Source organism: Crinia signifera, chromosome 5 (assembly GCF_055691185.1).
Source record: "Crinia signifera chromosome 5, ASM5569118v1, whole genome shotgun sequence".
Lineage (NCBI taxonomy): Eukaryota > Metazoa > Chordata > Amphibia > Anura > Myobatrachidae > Crinia > Crinia signifera.
Window position 1 is genome coordinate 189,366,379 of NC_139221.1, and position 20,649 is coordinate 189,387,027.

At 42.0% G+C, this 20,649-nt stretch overlaps 1 protein-coding gene across 2 annotated transcripts in view; it reads left to right on the forward strand.

Annotated features, from left to right (window-relative positions):
* Positions 1-20,649, forward strand: part of SDHA (succinate dehydrogenase complex flavoprotein subunit A) — a 215,279-nt gene that overhangs the window by 89,954 nt on the left and 104,676 nt on the right. For both annotated transcript variants that reach the window (XM_083188330.1, XM_083188328.1), the window contains exons 7-9: positions 13,067-13,191; positions 17,145-17,313; positions 18,258-18,453. In XM_083188330.1, the coding sequence (XP_083044456.1) occupies positions 13,067-13,191; positions 17,145-17,313; positions 18,258-18,453 (490 nt within the window). The remainder of the gene's footprint in view (positions 1-13,066; positions 13,192-17,144; positions 17,314-18,257; positions 18,454-20,649) is intronic.

Below are 20,649 nucleotides of genomic sequence, written 5' to 3' on the forward strand. Positions count from 1 at the left end.
CGTTCTATCGGCCAGAGGGGGACATTTATGCACTTTCAAGAGGAAGTCATAAAGGGCCTAATATTTGGGAACCAGCAGGCAGAGGGCCCCAGTACTTCTAGTACTGGCCCCCGTATTGTACCAGGGCAGCATTTTCCTGATGAAATCCCCTCCACTGGAAAAAAGGGCAGGACACAAAAAAGGTGCAAAGTTTGCTATAAAAAGGGAATAAGAAAGCAAACTATTTTCCAGTGTGACACTTGCCCCGACAAACCCGGCCTATGTATAAAGGAGTGTTTTAAAATATACCACACATCTATGGATTTTTAGGTTCATCATTTCACTGTGCTTCGGGGGTCTTGCTAATGCCACATAGCACCCACCATTCATTCCACCAGAATCTGAGCCGCAAAATCCAAAAATCACTCCTTCCCTTCTGAGTCCTGCCATGCACCAAACTGGTATTTTTTGGTCACATGTGAGACATTGCCGTACTCGGGAGAAATTGGGGCACAGATTTTGGGGTGCTTTTTCTCCTTCATACCTTATGAAAATGAAAAATTTTGAGCCAGAACTGCATTTTTGTGTAAAAAAATGTAATTTTTCATTTTCACTGCCCAGTTGTATCAAAATTGGTGAAACCCCTGGGGGTTTGAAATGTACACTATACCCCTAGATGAATTCCCTGAGGGGTGTAGTTTGCAAAATGGGGTCACTTGTGGGGGGGGGTTCCACTGTATTGGTGCTTCGGGGGTCTTGCTAATGCGACATAGCACCCACCAAAATTCCACCAGAATCTGAGCTGCAAAATCCAAATATCACTCCTTCCCTTCTGAGTCCTGCCATGCACCCAACTGGTATTTTTTGGTCACATATGAGGCATTGCCATACTCGGGAGAAATTGGGGCACAGATTTTGGGGTGCTTTGTCACCTTCATTCCTTGTGAAAATGAAAAATTTTGAGCCAGAACTGCATTTTTGTGTAAAAAATTTAATTTTTCAGTTGCACAGCCCAGTTGTATCAAAATTGGTGAAACCCCTGGGGGTTTGAAATGTACACTATACCCCTAGATGAATTCCCTGAGGGGTGTAGTTTGCAAAATGGGGTCACTTGTGGGGGGGTTCCACTGTATTGGTGCTTTGGGGGTCTTGCTAATGCGACATAGCACCCACCAACATTCCACCACCAAAAATCACTCCTTCCCTTCTGAGTCCTGCCATGCACCCAACTGGTATTTTTTGGTCACATATGAGGCATTGCCATACTCGGGAGAAATTGGGGCACAGATTTTGGGGTGCTTTGTCTCCTTCATTCCTTGTGAAAATGACAAATTTGGAGCCAGAACTGCATTTTTGTGTAAAAAAATTAATTTTTCATTTTCACTGCCCAGTTGTACCACAATTGGTGAAACCCCTGGGGGTTTGAAATGTACACTATACCCCTAGATGAATTCCCTGAGGGGTGTAGTTTGCAAAATGGGGTCACTTGTGGGGGGGTTCCTAACTTTTAGCATCTTATGGTGCCTAGAAACCTACATGGTGCCTAAAAAATAATCTCATAAAAAGGAGGCTCCAAAATCAAGTAGGTGCTCCTTCTATTATGAAGCCTGTGGTTTGGTCAACGTGCACACTAGGGCCACATATAGGATATTTATGAAAACAAAAGAATTGGGGGAATCAATTTTTAGTCACATTTCTCTAGTAAAATGTACTGTGTTCCTTAGAAAAATGTATTAAAATTGCAAATCTGCAAAAAAAATGAAATTTTGAAATTTCACCTACACTTTGTTTTAATTCCTGTGAAACACCTAAAGGGTTAACAAACTTCCAAAATGCTGTTTTGAATACTGTGAGGGGTGCAGTTTTTGAAATGGCATCATTTATGGGGGTGTCTCACATACAAGTCCCTCAAAGTCACATCAGAACTGAACTGGTCCCTAAAAAAATCAGTGTTTGAAATTTTCTTGAAAATTTGAAAATTTGCTATTCATATTGTAAGCCTCCTAGTGTCCAAAAAAATTAAAAGGAAGTTGAAATAATGATGGAAACATAAAGTAGACATATGGTCTATGTTAGTTATTAACTATTTTGAGTGGTATGATTATTCGTCTCACAAGCAGAAAATTTAACATTTTGCAAATTGCTAAATTTTCCATTTTTTTCCGACATTTTGGTATTTTTCACAAAAAAACACAGACTGTATCGACGAAAATTTACCACTAACTTGAAGTACAATGTGTCACGAAAAAACAATCTCAAAATCACTGGGATAAGTAAAAGCAAAAAAAAGTTATCCCCACTTAAGTGATACATGTCAGATTTGAAAAAAAGGGCTCTGTCAGGAAGGAAAAAACATGCTGTGTCAGGAAGGGGTTAATAATACAATTTAAACAAAAGAGCGCAGTTGTCACACTATAATAACATATCAAATTTATTAATAACAACACATAGATATGATCTCTATAAAATATATCATATTAATCAACACTGACATCTGTTGGGCACATTGAACAAAAAAAGCATTGGAGACAATATTTCATATATTGCTTTTAGAAAATTAGTGTCAATAATGAAGCCAATTCTCACCAGCAATAACCACGGTTTCAGATATCCCTTGGAGGTTAATGTCCCATTCAAATTGGTGCAAAGCAACACCATTAATCCAATGTGTGATAAAATTGCCTCCAAGGTTTGATGTGCACACACACCAGGAGATTTCCCAATTTGAAATATTGTCTCCAATGCTTTTTTGTTCAATGTGCCCAACAGATGTCAGTGTTGATTAATATGATATATTTTATAGAGATCATATCTATGTGTTGTTGTTAATACATTTTATATCTTATTATAGTGTGACAACTGCGCTCTCTTTTGTTTAAAATTAATTGTGGTCTTTCTACTTGGAGTGATTCAGATTCACTTCTGAGAGCAGCACCTGCCACACTTTTTGTTTATATAAAAATCTAATTGTATAATTATTTTAATTACTTGCGCCCGATATCCCTGTTTTCTGCTGTCGCGCTGTGTCTAAATATATCACACCTCAGCGTCAGCAGACTCAGGGTGTGCTATTTTTGTGTACTATGTAACATCGTCTCCCACATGTGTGCTGTTTATCTTATTTGCACTTTTATGCCCTCCCAAACACAACACTCTTACCCCATCCATGCCACCATGTATTCCTGCATATGTTCCACTATTTCCTTCCAACTGTGCTGATTGCTTCCACCCCTTCTATGCTGCTCTGTCTACCCTCCCCCCCCATCCATGCCACTGTTTTCTACCCATCTGTGCTGTTCTGATCATCCACAGCTTTCTGTAAAAAAAAAAATTGTCAAATGTCAGATGTCATGTCTAAGAAGCCTTAATGGGACATGTGACAGCAGGGTTCAGGTAAGTATACTTTCCCTCCACCTGCCAACCAATAACCCTTCCTTCCAGCAGCCTAACCTTAACCCCCTGCAGCCTGATCCTAACCCTTCCCACTGGTTCCTAAGCGTAACCCCTGCACCCCGCCACCTATGCTAACCCCCCTCCCTTCTAAGTACCTAAGTTCACCCTCTGCTCGTGCCTAAACCTACCCCCTCCCTTATTGGGATTCTGTCTTTCAGTATTCTGGATTTGGCATCCTTAATTTGGTAAAGTTACATAGTCTTCTGATGGCAGTTGAAATGCCCACGCCGGTAGTGCTGGCATCGTGACCACTGTGATGCAGATTGTATCCCATATAACCTCCATACACAATTGGTTTGCACCCAGTCCACTTACTGTAGTTTGTAGATTGTAGGTCCCTACTAAGGTCTCTTCCCAGTCAGTAGTAAAAATTGGCACATTAATTGTAAAACAGCCCCTTGTGGCCACCATGTTGCAATAAACCTCCTTGTGGCATTAACACTCTATGCAATCATCTGTATTTATTAATTCTCCATTTTGCTATAGTTGAACCACTCAAATCACTTACTGTTTTTCCCATCCTGTGGAGTAGGTTACGAAGGAACTGATCATAAGTTCCCCCTGCTGTTCTGCAATGCTCAACTTCCATTCCAAAATTACATTTGCAAGGCAAATTTGGCAGAAAAATGGGCAATGATGTTGGCTGTCACAGACCACTGTTTCATGGCTGAGCAGCAGGAGGCAATTAGTCCTGCACTTTCCTATTTTAAACAGTAGTATGGAGTTAGATCTCAAATGCTGTTAGCTATGGGTCTTTGCTTTAAGATAGTTCCATATATGCTACACCGAAAAAAGGGATACTTTGTACTGAGAAGCAGCTGTACAAAAGCTGGCAGTATTCTTAATTAAAAGTTTTTTTTTCACTAATGTCCTATGGGATACTGGGAATCGTCTAAAGACATTGGGTATTAGAGGGTATCCGCAGGAGACAGGCACATGTATAACTTTGAAATGGGTGTACTGGCTCCTCCCCTCTGATTCCCTGCCCACGAACCAGTTTAGAAAAATGTGCCCTCAGGAGAGGATGCACACTGCTGGAGCTCCAAAGAGTTTGTCTTCAGTTTTATTTCTTTTATTATTTTGGGTTTGCTGTGTTGGACTTCACAGCATTCAGGAGAAGGGTTAAGTTGCAGTCCTCTTAAGGTACCGAGCTTTACCTGCTGCAGGACCACTGTCCTGAGTAGGTTTTTATCATCGCGGGCATCGCGCTGCAGCGTTATACACCCCCAGCATGCCGCACACTCCTGACTCAGTCCGAAGACGTCAGTGGTGAGTAAAAACCGAGGTCCCCACAGTAGGGTTACCCCGGTTTATTTGTGCGGCAAGATGGCGGTAGCGGCACCACGCGTGGCGTCCCTGCACATTGGCTTCGCAGACCCCTGTCACAGACTGGATGCTAGGGACAGTCCCTGGGCCACCAGGGCAGTTCCCCTATAAAGCGCTGTTCAGGCAGTCGATACTGACAGCCAGAGCCAGTATAAATATTAGCATAAGCCCAGCACCATTACAGCGGGCGGGGCTTGCTCAGAGCGGGACCTAAGAGCTCTGTGGGCGCCATCACTGCTTCCTGCTTCTCCCTGCTGCGCCATTACTGTACTAACAGACACTCCTCAGCGGTAAGGTAGTGAAGGGGAACATCTGTAGCAGGACAGCAAAAGTGTTTTCAGCGCTTCACAAATGTTTATTGTGTTATTACTTTGTGCGGTACTTGTGTATTATCACGGCGCCCCCGATTTCCATCGCAGGTCATTGTACAACTAAAAATCGCATCGCATGCGATACGACCGATTTTTAAGTCGTACATGCACCCAGATGCCTAATTCCTATGTTAAATGCCCCCCAGACCCGATTTTAGATTGTACGCCCACCCTGATGCGTAATAACTATGTTAAAAGCTCCCCCCCATTGTTAATGCCACCACACTATCAACGCCAAACCAAAGCGTGGCGAGCGCAGCGAGCCCACGAGGGTCGGCAGTACGCGTCCAATGACCTTTTCATACCCCTACTATCCACGTCGGCGTGGAGTTGATTTTCTATAGGGTGGCGAGCCACCGATCCCGAAGCGTGGCGAGCGGACGCGTAATACTTGTGAAGTTATGCGCGGCATTTAACATTGAAATCGCATCGCGTGCCATTATAATGGCATGCGATGCGACGCAATATTAAAATTGTACACACTGCCCGGGAAAAGTCCGGTCCCATCGCATGCCCTAATTAGTGGTATGCGATGCGATGGGCGCCGTGATAATACACAAGTACCCTTTGTGCACTCAATACTGTATGCATATTACTTGAATGTATATGTGCTTGTAAACCAACTCCTCAGGGAGTCCAGGTTAAGGGCGTGCTGGTCCCCTCAGTATCTCTTGAGTACTCCCCCACAGGCTTGTTAAAGCTATACACACACACACAGTGTTGGAAGCTCACACATAGTTGCTATACACTTCACACTGATTTATATCTGTATTTCACTGTGTATTCTGTGTGTTTGTGGGAAGGTTACAGTCTCCAGCATGGTGAGAGATAACCTGTGATCTGCAGCACAATGTTTGTGCCTGGGTCCACTTCAAAATTTACTTGTGAGAAAAGCATGTCCCCACAACTCAGCTTGAGTGGCGTGCTACATAGAGCAACCACAAAAACCGCTTAATGGGACACTGCAGTCAGACTCCCAGGAAGCCTGCGTGGGTCTCTGGTATTACAACTATGTTGCAAACAGTGTCCTCACAGCTGGCTGCAAATACTGTGCAGACCAAGCAGGTGCTGCAGGATTTTTCAGTCCTGTCAGCAAGGGTGGATAACCTTGCCTCCATCCTGGGCAAATCACGCAAACGCGGACGCCCTTTCTCTGGGTAGTCATATCAGCCATGTCAGCCCTTTTGGCCTTCTAGGCCTATGCAACGGGCAAGAGATGCTTCCTCTGCTGCATGAGGTGGCCGGGGTAAGTTAAGCCCCAGTGTCACAGGACCGTGCTCCTGGTACATCCACCTCTAAGCCCTCCGCATGACTCGGGGGTCCCTTCACGAGTCTTGTGCGAAGTGGGGAATCAGCTGGTGCTATTCGTCAACTAGTGGGATGCCTCTCGCCTAGATTCTTAGGTGAGGGGTCTTATTTCCAATGGCTACAGGCTGGAGTTCGCAGGACCTCCCCTCACAGGTTCTTCCGTTCAGGCTTATCAGCAGCTCCGGAAGATCAGGTAATTTTGAGTCAAGCAATTCACAGACTGGGATAAATCACTTCTCATTGTACCGGTCCCAGTGGAGGAACAGGGCAGGGGTTATTACTCCAACCTGTTCGTAGTACCAAACGCGGATGGTTCGGAACGACCCATACTAAATTTAAAAAACTCTGAACCCCTTACTAAAAGTGTACAAGTTCAGAATGGAATCTGAGGGCGGTCATAGCAAACCTGAGGAGAGTTCCTAGCATCATTGGATGTGAAGGACTCTTATCTCCACATCCCTATTGGGGCCCTCATAAGGCATTCCTGAAAATTGCTCTGAAAAATGAGCACTACCAGTTCAGAGCACTGCCATTCGGACTGTCGATTGCACCTTGCATTTTTATGAAGGTGATGGCAGAAATTATGACTACTGAGGAGGAAGGAAATCAAAATCATTCCCTACCTAAACTATTTGCTTATCAAAGCAAGATCAGTTGAGAAAGAGAGTTGGGTGGGGAGGAGCCTGCACTAGAAAATGGAAATAATTGGAAATAATTATCAATTATTAAAGAGATAGTAGGTTGGGGAAAAGACTGACTATAATTGAGAATGAAAAAATTCTAATGTAACATCACCTACCAGCCTGTGCCCAAGGCTATGGCTTTAAGAAAAGTGATGGTCAGTGGTGCACCCCCGAGTGTGGGTACGTTTAATTGAGAAAAAAAAACAAAAAGAAAAAGAAACTCGGGTGGGGTGCACTCTTATTCCCCAATCTAAGACTTGCTAAGCTGCTCGAAAAAAGATTTTTATATTTTTTATGAGTATTTTTTGTATGCCAAGTGAAATAATTTAATAAAGAATCATGTTGTGCAAAAATGTTTAATAGTAATTCATATATTAATTTACGCTGCTGTAGCTGTTTTTTATGAATAAATACAATAAAGGTTGTTTGGTATATTTATTTACCAAAATTTTACTCTAATGGTAAAACCAATATAATTGCCTCTAATTGCGAATTATCTGTAGATAATTATGATGGGGCTGGTGAAGGGGATTGGCTGACCTTCATATATCCTCAATGCCTTTATCATATTGGCATTATAGATTTTTTCTTAATTAAATGAGATAAGGATTATAATCATCAGTCAGCAAAATTAAATCCGAAAAACCAAATTAAGTATATACAATACACATTATTTACACTTGTGCACCTGCATAAATTCCCCTCATGGTCCGCTGGCTTTTATAGAGCTTATAATATAATCAGAATTGCCCTATGGTATTATAAACACAATTGTATCAATGAAGAAACATTAGTTGCACAGCCTAATTTTGATGGTAATATCCCAATCTGGCAACTATGTATACATGCAGCAACAAAACCACTCAGTCCTGCACATATATAAAAAAGATGTCTCTTTCATGCATGCAGTATCAATCACTCAAAACCGCTTTAGCTGTGAAAACTCCTCAATGAAGCAATGAACCACTGAAGTGGGAGACACAATGTAGATAGATGTAAGAATGACTAATTATCAATTATATACACGTGAAACCACCGCAGCTGACTCAAAGCAGAGCGGTATGTGACTGTAAAACCTTTAAATGGTTAATGCACCTATACCTTTAAATGGATAATGCACCTATAAATGTTTGATTAGTAATAGGCGATGAATGGATGCACACTATTATTGTCACTATTCTTGTGTGCAGATTTAGCAAATAAAGCGCCTGAAAAGTACTTAAAAAGATTTACAGAAGCATGTACTGCACTTAAGAATTGCCGCAATTTCTATAGATACAATGGTGTTTGCAAACAACAATTTTAAGCCATGTCAGGGACAAGGGGGATGACAGGTGCACAGTTTTAGCATTGAAGTAAGTAATATTAAAAGGATCAATTTGATTGTATCAGAAGCTGAGCCGGCACCAATGGCGCACGGCCGCTTTACAGGCAAAGGTTTACGTTACCAGCCCCGAATCACTGGGGCGCAGGGACACACAGGAGCGCTTGTCTGGTATTGAAGCTCCGATCTGGTAGCCGCTCCAGTTCATGGTATTCAATGAACGTGGAGGCAATAGGTTCAAGACCCTTTGCAGCCAGGAAATATTTTGGATGTTCAAGCATAATTCATTATATCCGAATGGCCTTAATGAACAAATGGAACTTAATGTGGTTCTCTAAATAGTCCAAGAGATCTGAAAAGGCTGTAATTATGATGAGTTTTGCTTTTGATTATCACTATGCTACTATATACTTTGCCCTAGGGTAAACCAATAATACATCTGCTGGTTCTAGGACCCATTAGGGCTCAATATTCAGTGTTTTCCTTCATTTATTATTATTGGCTTTCCCTCAAGTTAATAAATAATATTGGAAACATATTCTCTCTCTGTCCGATTAGCTGAAATTTAGCATGATTATTTTTACCAATTATGGTTTGTTACATATTTTTTTTGCTAAAATAAACAAAAAAAGTCTAATGTTGTCTGTCTTGTACATGTATTTGGGGTCAAATCTGGTTAAATATCACCAGTATGTATATTATAGCATATCCCTACAGTTTGATATGTCTTAATGTATCCAGATAAGAAATGAGAAAGGTTCCCCCCCTTCATCTGTCTGAACATTACCATCTAAAGTCTAAAGATCACTATGTATCTTATTTCCCTTCTGCATTTTCATAATTATATTTATTTTTTAATTCATTACTTTTTATTTAAATTTTATTAATTCTAATTATTTTTCTTATTTTTCTTATTTATATATTTTTTTATTCTTTATTTATTTCATTTTATTTTTTATTTATTTTTTATTTTTCTTTATTTCTTTGTTCCTTTTCGATATACATAATTCATTGTATACACTTCTCAGTGTATAATTCTATAATTGCCCCCCCCCCCCCCTAATGAATGATTTTTAACGAATGAACTCTATTATCTATGTTTGCGTTCCATTTGAGGTTGAAAGAGCATCCTGCATTCCATCTACGCATACATCTCCGCCTCACAGAAGCAGGAAATGGGCACACTGCGTTCCATATAGCCGCAGTATCGATTGCCGGAAGTGACGCGACGGCAATACAATAAGCTACCCAATAGGGCCAGAGCAGTGACGATATGTCACTTTCGGGCCTTCGGGACACCTCAATTGTCAAATATCAAATGTATTAACATATGATAACCTTATCTTTTAGTGAACCGCCCCTGGTGGGGTGCTGATAAGTAATTCTTCCTAAGTTAAGACGCAATGTTAGACGCGTCGCTATGGTTACCTGGTTATGAATGATGGGAATTTGATTGTATCAGAAGCTGAGCCGGCACCAATGGCGCACGGCCGCTTTACAGGCAAAGGTTTACGTTACCAGCCCCGAATCACTGGGGCGCAGGGACACACAGGAGCGCTTGTCTGGTATTGAAGCTCCGATCTGGTAGCCGCTCCAGTTCATGGTATTCAATGAACGTGGAGGCAATAGGTTCAAGACCCTTTGCAGCCAGGAAATATTTTGGATGTTCAAGCATAATTCATTATATCCGAATGGCCTTAATGAACAAATGGAACTTAATGTGGTTCTCTAAATAGTCCAAGAGATCTGAAAAGGCTGTAATTATGATGAGTTTTGCTTTTGATTATCACTATGCTACTATATACTTTGCCCTAGGGTAAACCAATAATACATCTGCTGGTTCTAGGACCCATTAGGGCTCAATATTCAGTGTTTTCCTTCATTTATTATTATTGGCTTTCCCTCAAGTTAATAAATAATATTGGAAACATATTCTCTCTCTGTCCGATTAGCTGAAATTTAGCATGATTATTTTTACCAATTATGGTTTGTTACATATTTTTTTTGCTAAAATAAACAAAAAAAGTCTAATGTTGTCTGTCTTGTACATGTATTTGGGGTCAAATCTGGTTAAATATCACCAGTATGTATATTATAGCATATCCCTACAGTTTGATATGTCTTAATGTATCCAGATAAGAAATGAGAAAGGTTCCCCCCCTTCATCTGTCTGAACATTACCATCTAAAGTCTAAAGATCACTATGTATCTTATTTCCCTTCTGCATTTTCATAATTATATTTATTTTTTAATTCATTACTTTTTATTTAAATTTTATTAATTCTAATTATTTTTCTTATTTTTCTTATTTATATATTTTTTTATTCTTTATTTATTTCATTTTATTTTTTATTTATTTTTTATTTTTCTTTATTTCTTTGTTCCTTTTCGATATACATAATTCATTGTATACACTTCTCAGTGTATAATTCTATAATTGCCCCCCCCCCCCCTAATGAATGATTTTTAACGAATGAACTCTATTATCTATGTTTGCGTTCCATTTGAGGTTGAAAGAGCATCCTGCGTTCCATCTACGCATACATCTCCGCCTCACAGAAGCAGGAAATGGGCACACTGCGTTCCATATAGCCGCAGTATCGATTGCCGGAAGTGACGCGACGGCAATACAATAAGCTACCCAATAGGGCCAGAGCAGTGACGATATGTCACTTTCGGGCCTTCGGGACACCTCAATTGTCAAATATCAAATGTATTAACATATGATAACCTTATCTTTTAGTGAACCGCCCCTGGTGGGGTGCTGATAAGTAATTCTTCCTAAGTTAAGACGCAATGTTAGACGCGTCGCTATGGTTACCTGGTTATGAATGATGGGAATGAGAAGCCGGAACATCACTTCCGGTTTCGGTAAATCATAACATTAGGTTGTTCTATGTGATTACTAGCGATCTACTGAATACTTTTTGAAATTCTATGTCAATATTACTGCCCAAATCTATGCCGAGTACCATCCAGTAAATAAATGTATATCTAGGACATTTCTGTTTGATAATAAAAATGACAGTGCTAACCCGGAAGTAGTTAGACCGAAATAGGTCACACTGTTCCTACTTGATCAGGTCAGCGTACTATTGTAAAAATTTACAAATTTGACGCCTTGGCCAAAGAGGATTCCCAGTTTGGGCAGGCGGTACTGCAGCGGTCTCCGCACGTTCCCATCCCTTCTGGAAGCTTTGGGACATCCCCAATGTCTTTTGACGATTCCCGGTATCCTATAGGACGTTAGTGAAAATAGGAATTTAATACCTACCGGTAATTCTTTTTCGCATAGTCCTTATGGGATACTGGGCGCCCGCCCAGTGCGGGGTCTCGCTGCAGATATTAATCTGTTGTTTCATAAGTCCACCTTGTTTTGTTGGCCTAACTGTTCAGTTCAATTTGTTATTTTGGTTGAGTGCTGGTATAAAACTCACCACTATTCTCACATATATGTATTTACAAAAGTGACCTATATCATTCCTCTCATATGTTCATCCTCCTTCGTGCACAGTTTTACCTTAACTGGTTCATGGGCGGGGAATCGGAGGGGAGGAGCCAGTACACCCAGTTCGAAGTTATAGATGTGCCTGTCTCCTGCAGATACCCTCTTATACCCAATTTCTTTAGATGATTCCCAGTATCCCATAAGGACTCTAGTATTTTTGGTACTTGTTTCCTAGCACGGCCACACCGATCTCCATCGGGGTGGTCGTGTCGGAAAAATTGCGTCGGTCGCATCGCATGCGATGCGACCGACCCGATTTTTTTCATTGAATCAAATGTGAATAGGGTCCCTGGGACCCGATTTTACATTGGATTCAATGTAAAATATTCCCTACACCCCCAATTTTGCACCGTAAACCCCACCCCACGATTGACGTGAACTCGAAGCGTGGCGAGCGGCGGCGGTGCAAGTCCTCCGACCTTTTCATTCCCCTACTATCCACGTCGGCGTGGAGTTGAGAATATAAAGTGTGGCGAGCGCAGCTAGCCACCGAGCCCGAAGCGTGGCGAGACCCGCGAGGTGACGCGTATAACTTCACAGGTATACGCGTCCCCTCGCAGGGCGCGCTGCGCTCGCCACGCTTCGGGCTCGGTGGCTCGCTGCGCTCGCCACACTTTATATTCTCAACTCCACGCCGACGTGGATAGTAGGGGAATGAAAAGGTTTCGGAGGACGCGCACCGCGTTCACGTCAATTGTGGGGTGACGACGGGGACATATATAATGTGAAATGGGTCATATTGGCCCATTTCACATTTTTTACTATGTGAGATGGACTTAATCAAGTCCATCTCACCTTGTGCCATTATAATGGCACAAGACCGACGTGATGCTCCCGATTTCAATGTTAAAAAATATTTTAACATTGAAGCCTATGGCAAAATCGCGGGCATCGCGTCGGGGCCAATGTTAATGGTCGCGACCGACGCGATGCCCGCGATTTTCCCTTTGCCGGCAAAATGGACCTGATTTAAAAGGAAATCGGGTCCATCGCGGGCATCGTGTACCTTAACTTAAAGGTACACGATGCCCGCGATTGTGGCCGTGCTAGGAAACAAGTACCGTATTTTTTTTTCCTTCTATTTACTTGAGCATCTTTTGTCTCTTTTTCCTAGGGGATATGGTCGCACCTATTTTAGCTGCACTTCAGCACATACATGCACAGGTGATGGCAATGCCATGGTCACAAGAGCTGGACTTCCTTGCCAAGATTTGGAGTTTGTACAGTTTCACCCAACAGGTACAATCTTACAATCTAGTTTTAAATTACTTGCAAGTAATCCCCTTTTTTCTTTCTTTCCTTCCTTTGTGAGGACGCATACAGCCCAGGCGATACATTTATAATAATATAATTAATAATTATTATTATTAACCACTTAAGTGGTATGCACGGCGCAGCGGGCTGTCCCGGAATTTTTTCAGGCATACCACTATGTAGTAGGTGCGCACCAGTGGTGCCTCCATCAGAGCACCACTGGCACACTACCTTTAGGGGTCACCCCCCACCCCTCCTGTTGTCCCCCCGGGTCCCTCTGCTCCGGCATACCCAGTGATCGTACGTCAGAGCTACCTCGCCGCCAGCCGCAAATCATCCTTCTGTAGTGACGTAGGCGGCAGGCTCGGATGTTCGGGGCAGCTCGGGAGAGTTCAGGCACCCGAGTCCTCCTGAGCCACCGCAAAATATCCCCGAGCCTGCCGCCTGTCTGATCACTGACAGGCGGCTGGGGCAGCGGCGGAGCAAAGGTGAGAGGGGGAGGGTGCGGCGGCGACAGCTTACGATCTGTGGTGGGTTTTGCTGGGGCAAAACACACCACTCAAGGGGTTAATGCAAAAAGGCATTATTGCTTTGCAAGAATTATATAGATAGTAAGCAATGCAATTGTTAGAAAAGCTAGTGTTGAAAAACTTTTTCGTTGTGCTCAAAAGTTTGGAATAGATTGCTTGTGACACCACTGCAGTTCATTGATGTGTTCTATCTTAAGCATAATTGGAAGATAAATACTTTGGCAAGTATTCAACGCCCTTTTTCTGCATGTACAGCGAATCCTGTTTAGGATTCGCTGCACATTCGCCACGTTCCAGAGGGCTGGAGCATTCGCTGCCAGCCCTCCTGGTCTCCCTATTCAATGCCGCAGGGGCTCTCTGCCCCTGACGGCAAATTTTAACCCCTGCGGCGAACAGCGTCAGCCAGGGAGATGGAAGTCTCCCTGCGCCCCCCCCCCCCTTGGAAAACTAGCAAGGGATGCAGTTAGGGAGCCACTGCGCTGGTCTCCCTGCCCCCTGTTGGCGTGTATGTAAAAAAAATATAAAAAAATTAAATGTATATAGCAAGTACATAAATAAAAATTGCATGCCCCTTCACAGAATAAAATTAATGATTTTTTGACACCAAATAAAAAAAAAAAAAACACCTTTATTTTAAAAGATCACATTCCAGTTCACCATAAAAAGTTGGCGATTGCTACACGGTGACACACGGCGAAAATCACTTTGAAATAAATTCGCCATCCGAGCATTGAATACACTCACGGCGAATCACATTGTAAAAACCCATTAAAAAACATCTGTCTGTCATTCATAGTTCGCCTTTGGCGAATTGTGAGCGTTGAATAGTGCAAATCACTTTTCCAGTCAAAAGATTTGCCAAGGAGCACGAAAATGGCACACATTTGCCGTACAAAGCAGCGAATCAGCGGCATTGAATACTGACCTTAGTGTTCATTCTAGCACCCTGCATCTTCTAAAACCTATGCATTTTCTCTTCCCTGCTTGGGGTGTCACGCTCTGCTTGTAGCACAGTGTGATCTGTATTTTAACACTGATATGCAGACCACAGTTGTGCTAGAAGCAATAACAGCAGATAGCGACAACCCAGGCAGGAAAGAGAAATGAACGCTATGGGCCAGTGTTTGAGTGCTGTGTGCAAATGGCTGCCCTCTGGGAGGGGGTTGCCGCCCCCAAAAGGGTTAGAAGAAAAAAGAAAAGTACCAGTGGGCGCCTTATGCACACAAATATGACAATTTATTAAATGGAAATATCATACAAGAATTAAATTAAAACTAATTGGACACAGAATATACACAAAACAATAACAATATAAGCATAAAAAGGTTAAAAAACATGTGCAATAACGAAAGCTGATTTGATATGGTATATAGTTACCAAGTCCCGGTAGGTTTTTGTCATATGCGCATATGAAGCCAGGTACTAATGTCCCGAATTGAAAGGTAAAATGCCAGCGCTCTGTGGGAGTAAACAACTGTAGAATGTCCCAACAGGGTTTTTGTAATCCACAACGGGGGTTTGAATGGCTTTGTAGCAGCAGACCATAATTGATGAGCCGATGCAGTCGACACTTTTGTGTCGATGGAGACGACAGCCACAAATCTTACTTGCGGGCAAATAATCTGCAGCAGATCCCAGTTCGGGAGAATAAATGCGCCAATGTGCCCCGCGCCTGACAGTGTCAGATGGTATCAGAGCAGCTGCACCGGCCAGACAGCCAAGTGCAAGCCGCTGGACACTGTGACAGGCGGAGACTGCTTAGGACGGGGGTCTCGTGCGCTCTGCTGTGAGCGTGACAGCTGTGTGCCACGAGCTGGTATGGTGGCTGTATGTCGTCTTCGGTGACACACCACTGTTGCGCTTCTGAGAAGGTAGCAGGGACCGAGGTAAACTGAATGTCGTGGAGCTCAATAGATGAGCGATTCCTCCAGGTCCACTGGCTCAATGGCGGCAACAGGGCTCCTATTCAAGACTCGTTTCGCCGCGCTACGGCAGCTTTTTCAATTGAGGATGCTAAATTGAAATCCTCAATTGAAAAAGCTGCCGTAGCGCGGCGAAACGCGTCTTGAATAGGAGCCCTGTTGCCGCCATTGAGCCAGTGGACTTGGAGGAATCTCTCATCTATTGAGCTCCACGACATTCAGTTTACCTCGGTCCCTGCTACCTTCTCAGAAGCGCAACAGTGGTGTGTCACCGAAGACGACATACAGCCACCATACCAGCTCGCGGCATACAGCTGTCACACTCACAGCAGAGCGCACGAGACCCCCGTCCTAAGCAGTCTCCGCCTGTCACAGTGTCCAGCGGCTTGCACTTGGCTGTCTGGCCGGTGCAGCTGCTCTGATACCATCTGACACTGTCAGGCGCGGGGCACATTGGCGCATTTATTCTCCCGAACTGGGATCTGCTGCAGATTATTTGCCCGCAAGTAAGATTTGTGGCTGTCGTCTCCATCGACACAAAAGTGTCGACTGCATCGGCTCATCAATTATTGTCTGCTGCTACAAAGCCATTCAAACCTCTGTTGTGGATTACAAAAACCCTGTTGGGACATTCTACAGTTGTTTACTCCCACAGAGCGCTGGCATTTTACCTTTCAATTCGGGACATTAGTACCTTGCTTCATATGCGCATATGACAAAAACCTACTGGGACTTGGTAACTACATACCATATCAAATCAGCTTTCGTTATTGCACATGTTTTTTAACCTTTTTATGCTTATATTGTTATTGTTTTGTGTATATTCTGTGTCCAATTAGTTTTAATTTAATTCTTGTATGATATTTCCATTTAATAAATTGTCATATTTGTGTGCATAAGGCGCCCACTGGTACTTTTCTTTTTTCTTCAGGGAAGAGAAATGCATGGCTTTTGGAAGGTGCAGGGTGATAGAATGAACACTTCAATATTATATGCACTATATCATCCAAATTCAATCTGTAGCTCACCTCAATTGTGCTATATCTTGTCTGCTCTAAACATGATTAATTTGCCATTAATTCAGGGTCTTATTTTATAAGAATAAAGGAGAGGCACATTATGAAAAGTAAAACCATAAATAGTGTATATAACCTATACTACAAATGTTTGTAAGCATTTTTAGAATGTGCTAGTCTTGGCTTCTTTTCACCTTCTCCTATCTCAGCCACCGAGAATAGACTGAGGGATGTTGGTTTACCAATACCTTTTGAGGTTTTACTACTACTGAAGTAGGAGGGGTCATTTAAAAAAAAAAAATAGTCTCCTATTCCCAGCAGCTTATGTTTTCAGGATTTTTTGTCTCAGTATAACTTTTAACATAGTCCAGTAGATTGTCTTCAATATGTACAATAGTAAACAAAATTTTAAAAACATATATTTAAAATATATATTATATTGTAATCTTTATTTTGTTATGTTACTGCAGGTATTTATGGAGCTGGCTGCCTAATTACTGAAGGTTGTCGTGGTGAGGGAGGCATTCTAATTAATAGTGAAGGTGAACGGTTTATGGAAAGATATGCACCTGTAGCTAAGGACTTGGCTTCTCGTGATGTTGTGTCCCGTTCTATGACCATTGAACTCCGTGAAGGAAGGTTTGTAGAAAACACAGATGTTATACATAATGGGCGGTATTCAATGAGGCTGATTCGCCATGTTTTTATAGCGATTTTGTGCTGTAAGGCGAATTTTTGACGAAAACGGTGAATCACCCTATTCAATGACCAGATGGCGAATACATTTCAAGGTTTTTTTCGCCATGCTTCACCGAGTAGCAATCGCTATCTTTTTATGGTGAAGTGGAATGTGAACTTTTAAAATAAAGTGTTTTGTTTTTTACATTTGGTGTCAAAAAAATCAGGAATTTTATTTTGAGGAGGGGCATGCTATTTTTATTCATGTGCTGTAAGCACATGAATATATATTTAATAAAAAAAAAAAAAAAAAAAAAAATATATATATATATATATAATTTTTTTTTTTTACACAGACCAGCCAGAAGGGGGCCAGAGCCGAGCCGCTCATTAGATATTTATATATTCACTGCACCCGATCATTACATATGCATGATCGGGTGTAGTGAATATACCCGGTCCCCTGCTGGCACCCCCGGGGGGCTGCCTGGCACCCGGGGAGCCCACCTCCCCCCCCACAAACGTTCTGGGGCAGGCAGGGAGACTTCCATCTCCCTGCCTGCCGCCGTCCTCGGGCTCCCTGCGGCATCGCCGCAGGAGTTAAAATTCGCCGGTCAGGGGCAGCGAGCCCCTGACTCGTTGAATACTGGAGCCGGCGAGGCTCCGGAACGCAGCGAGCAGTGGCGAATGTGCAGCGAATCCTAAACCGGATTCGCTGCACATCGCCAAAATGCTCATTGAATACTGCCCAATATATAATATAACGCACACAAAATGTATGTGTGTTTGTCTATCTATTTTGTCTGTGTGTTTGGAAAATTGGTTGTTAGAAAAGGAGGCTATTTAAACAGCATAAAATGTTCCTTTTTCATTTTCATTTCTGTCTTTTTTTTTTTTTTTTTAAGAGGCTGCGGACCAGACAAAGACCACGTCTATCTACAGCTTCACCACCTTCCACCTCAGCAGTTGGCCACCCGTCTACCAGGCATCTCGGAGACTGCTATGATATTTGCAGGAGTCGATGTCACCAAGGAGCCCATACCGGTCCTACCCACAGTACATTATAACATGGGTGGAATCCCAACTAACTATAAGGGACAGGTACAGTACTGTTGTGAGTCCATTTCATACAAAGTCATCCTACACACTCTCGTGTTCAGATATTATTTTGCATAGGAAAGGGTTTTCATAAGAGGCACTAGTTACATTAAAGGAGTACTTCCTTTACCCAAGCTACCTCCAGCAGGAATATCCTTTACCTTGCTAATAGATAAACTTCTGGATTGCTTGCTCTTGCAACACACACAAGCTGTCAGTCAGTATTATCCAAGCTTAACCAAAGCATGGGATGTTTTATAGATGTATCCTTATACAGCAATCTTTTTTTTGCACCATGTGGTGCTAAAACCTTGGGTATGATTCCAGTGTTGTACACTTCCTCAATTTTGGTTCTTAGTTTGTATATAGGACCTGATTCAGAAATTAATACTATGCATCCTTGGACACAGCAGTAATTTTGAAAATATTTTAATGTTGCTACTTTTACAGCATCTTTTATCTGAATACTGCGTCTGTAGATGCAGCATTGATTCACATTTGCAACCTCTGCTTATTCAGATGGGGTCAGGATGTCTATATTGGCCTAGTCATGCCTGCATAACAAGAATTACACACACATGTTAGGAAAACATTGCTGCTTCTCTCTAAGTGCAGCTTGCACTTGGGGGCACTCCATGCGAGTTTACTGCACAATTGGAGACTCCCCTTCACTAGACTACTACACAAGCCAAGGGGTTTAACTGCATTCAATATGAATCAAGACCATTGTTTAATACTGTAGTTAGTTAAGATTAAGTTTTTCTCATTCCTTAACCCCTTCATGACAGAGCCAGTTTGTGCCTTCATGACAGAGCCCTTTTTTTCAAATCTGACATGTCTCACTTAAGTGGGGATAACTTTTTTTTGCTTTTACTTATCCCAGTGATTTTGAGATTGTTTTCTCGTGACACATTGTACTTCAAGTTAGTGGTAAATTTGGGTCGATACAGTCTGTGTTTTTTTGTGAAAAATACCAAAATATCGTGAAAAAATGGAAAATTTAGCAATTTGCAAAATGTTAAATTTTCTGCTTGTGAGACAAATAATCATACCACTCAAAATAGTTAATAACTAACATAGACCATATGTCTACTTTATGTTTCCATCATTATTTCAACTTCCTTTTAATTTTTTTGGACACTAGGAGGCTTACAATATGAATAGCAAATTCTCAAATTTTCAAGAAAATTTCAAACACTGATTTTTTTAGGGATCAGTTCAGTTCTGATGTGACTTTGAGGGACTTGTATGTGAGACACCCCCATAAATGATGCCATTTCAAAAACTGCACCCCTCACAGTATTCAAAACAGCATTTTGGAAGTTTGTTAACCCTTTAGGTGTTTCACAGGAATTAAAACAAAGTGTAGGTGAAATTTCAAAATTTCTTTTTTTTTGCAGAGTTTCAATTTTAATACATTTTTCTAACGAATACAGTAGATTTTACTAGAGAAATGTGACTAAAAATTGATTCCCCCAATTCTTTTGTTTTCAAAAATATCCTATATGTGGCCCTAGTGTGCACTTTGACCAAACCACAGGCTTCATAATAGAAGGAGCACCTACTTGATTTTGGAGCCTCCTTTTTATGAGATTTTTTTTTAGGCACCATGTAGGTTTCTAGGCACCATAAGTGCTAAAAGTTAGGAACCTCCCCCACAAGTCACCCCATTTTGCAATCTACACCCCTCAGGGAATTCATCTAGGGGTAGAGTGTACATTTCAAACCCCCAGGGGTTTCACCAATTTTGGTACAACTGGGATGTGAAAATGGAAAATTACATTTTTTTACACAAACATGCAGTTCTGGCTCAAAATTTTTCATTTTCACAAGGTATGAAAAAGAAAAAGCACCCCAAAATCTGTGCCCCAATTTCTCCCGAGTACGGCAATGCCTCACATGTGACCAAAAAATACCAGTTGGGTGCATGGCAGGACTCAGAAGGGAAGGAGTGTTTTTTGGATTTTGCAGCACAGATTTTGGTGGAATGAATGGTGGGTGCTATGTTGCACCAATACAGTGGAACCCCCCCACAAGTCACCCCATTTAGCAAAGTACACCCCTCAGGGAATTCATCTAGGGGTATAGTGTACATTTCAAACCCCCAGGGGTTTCACCAATTTTGGTACAACTGGGCTGTGAAAATGAAAAATTACATTTTTTTACACAAACATGCACTTCTGGCTCAAGATTTTTCAT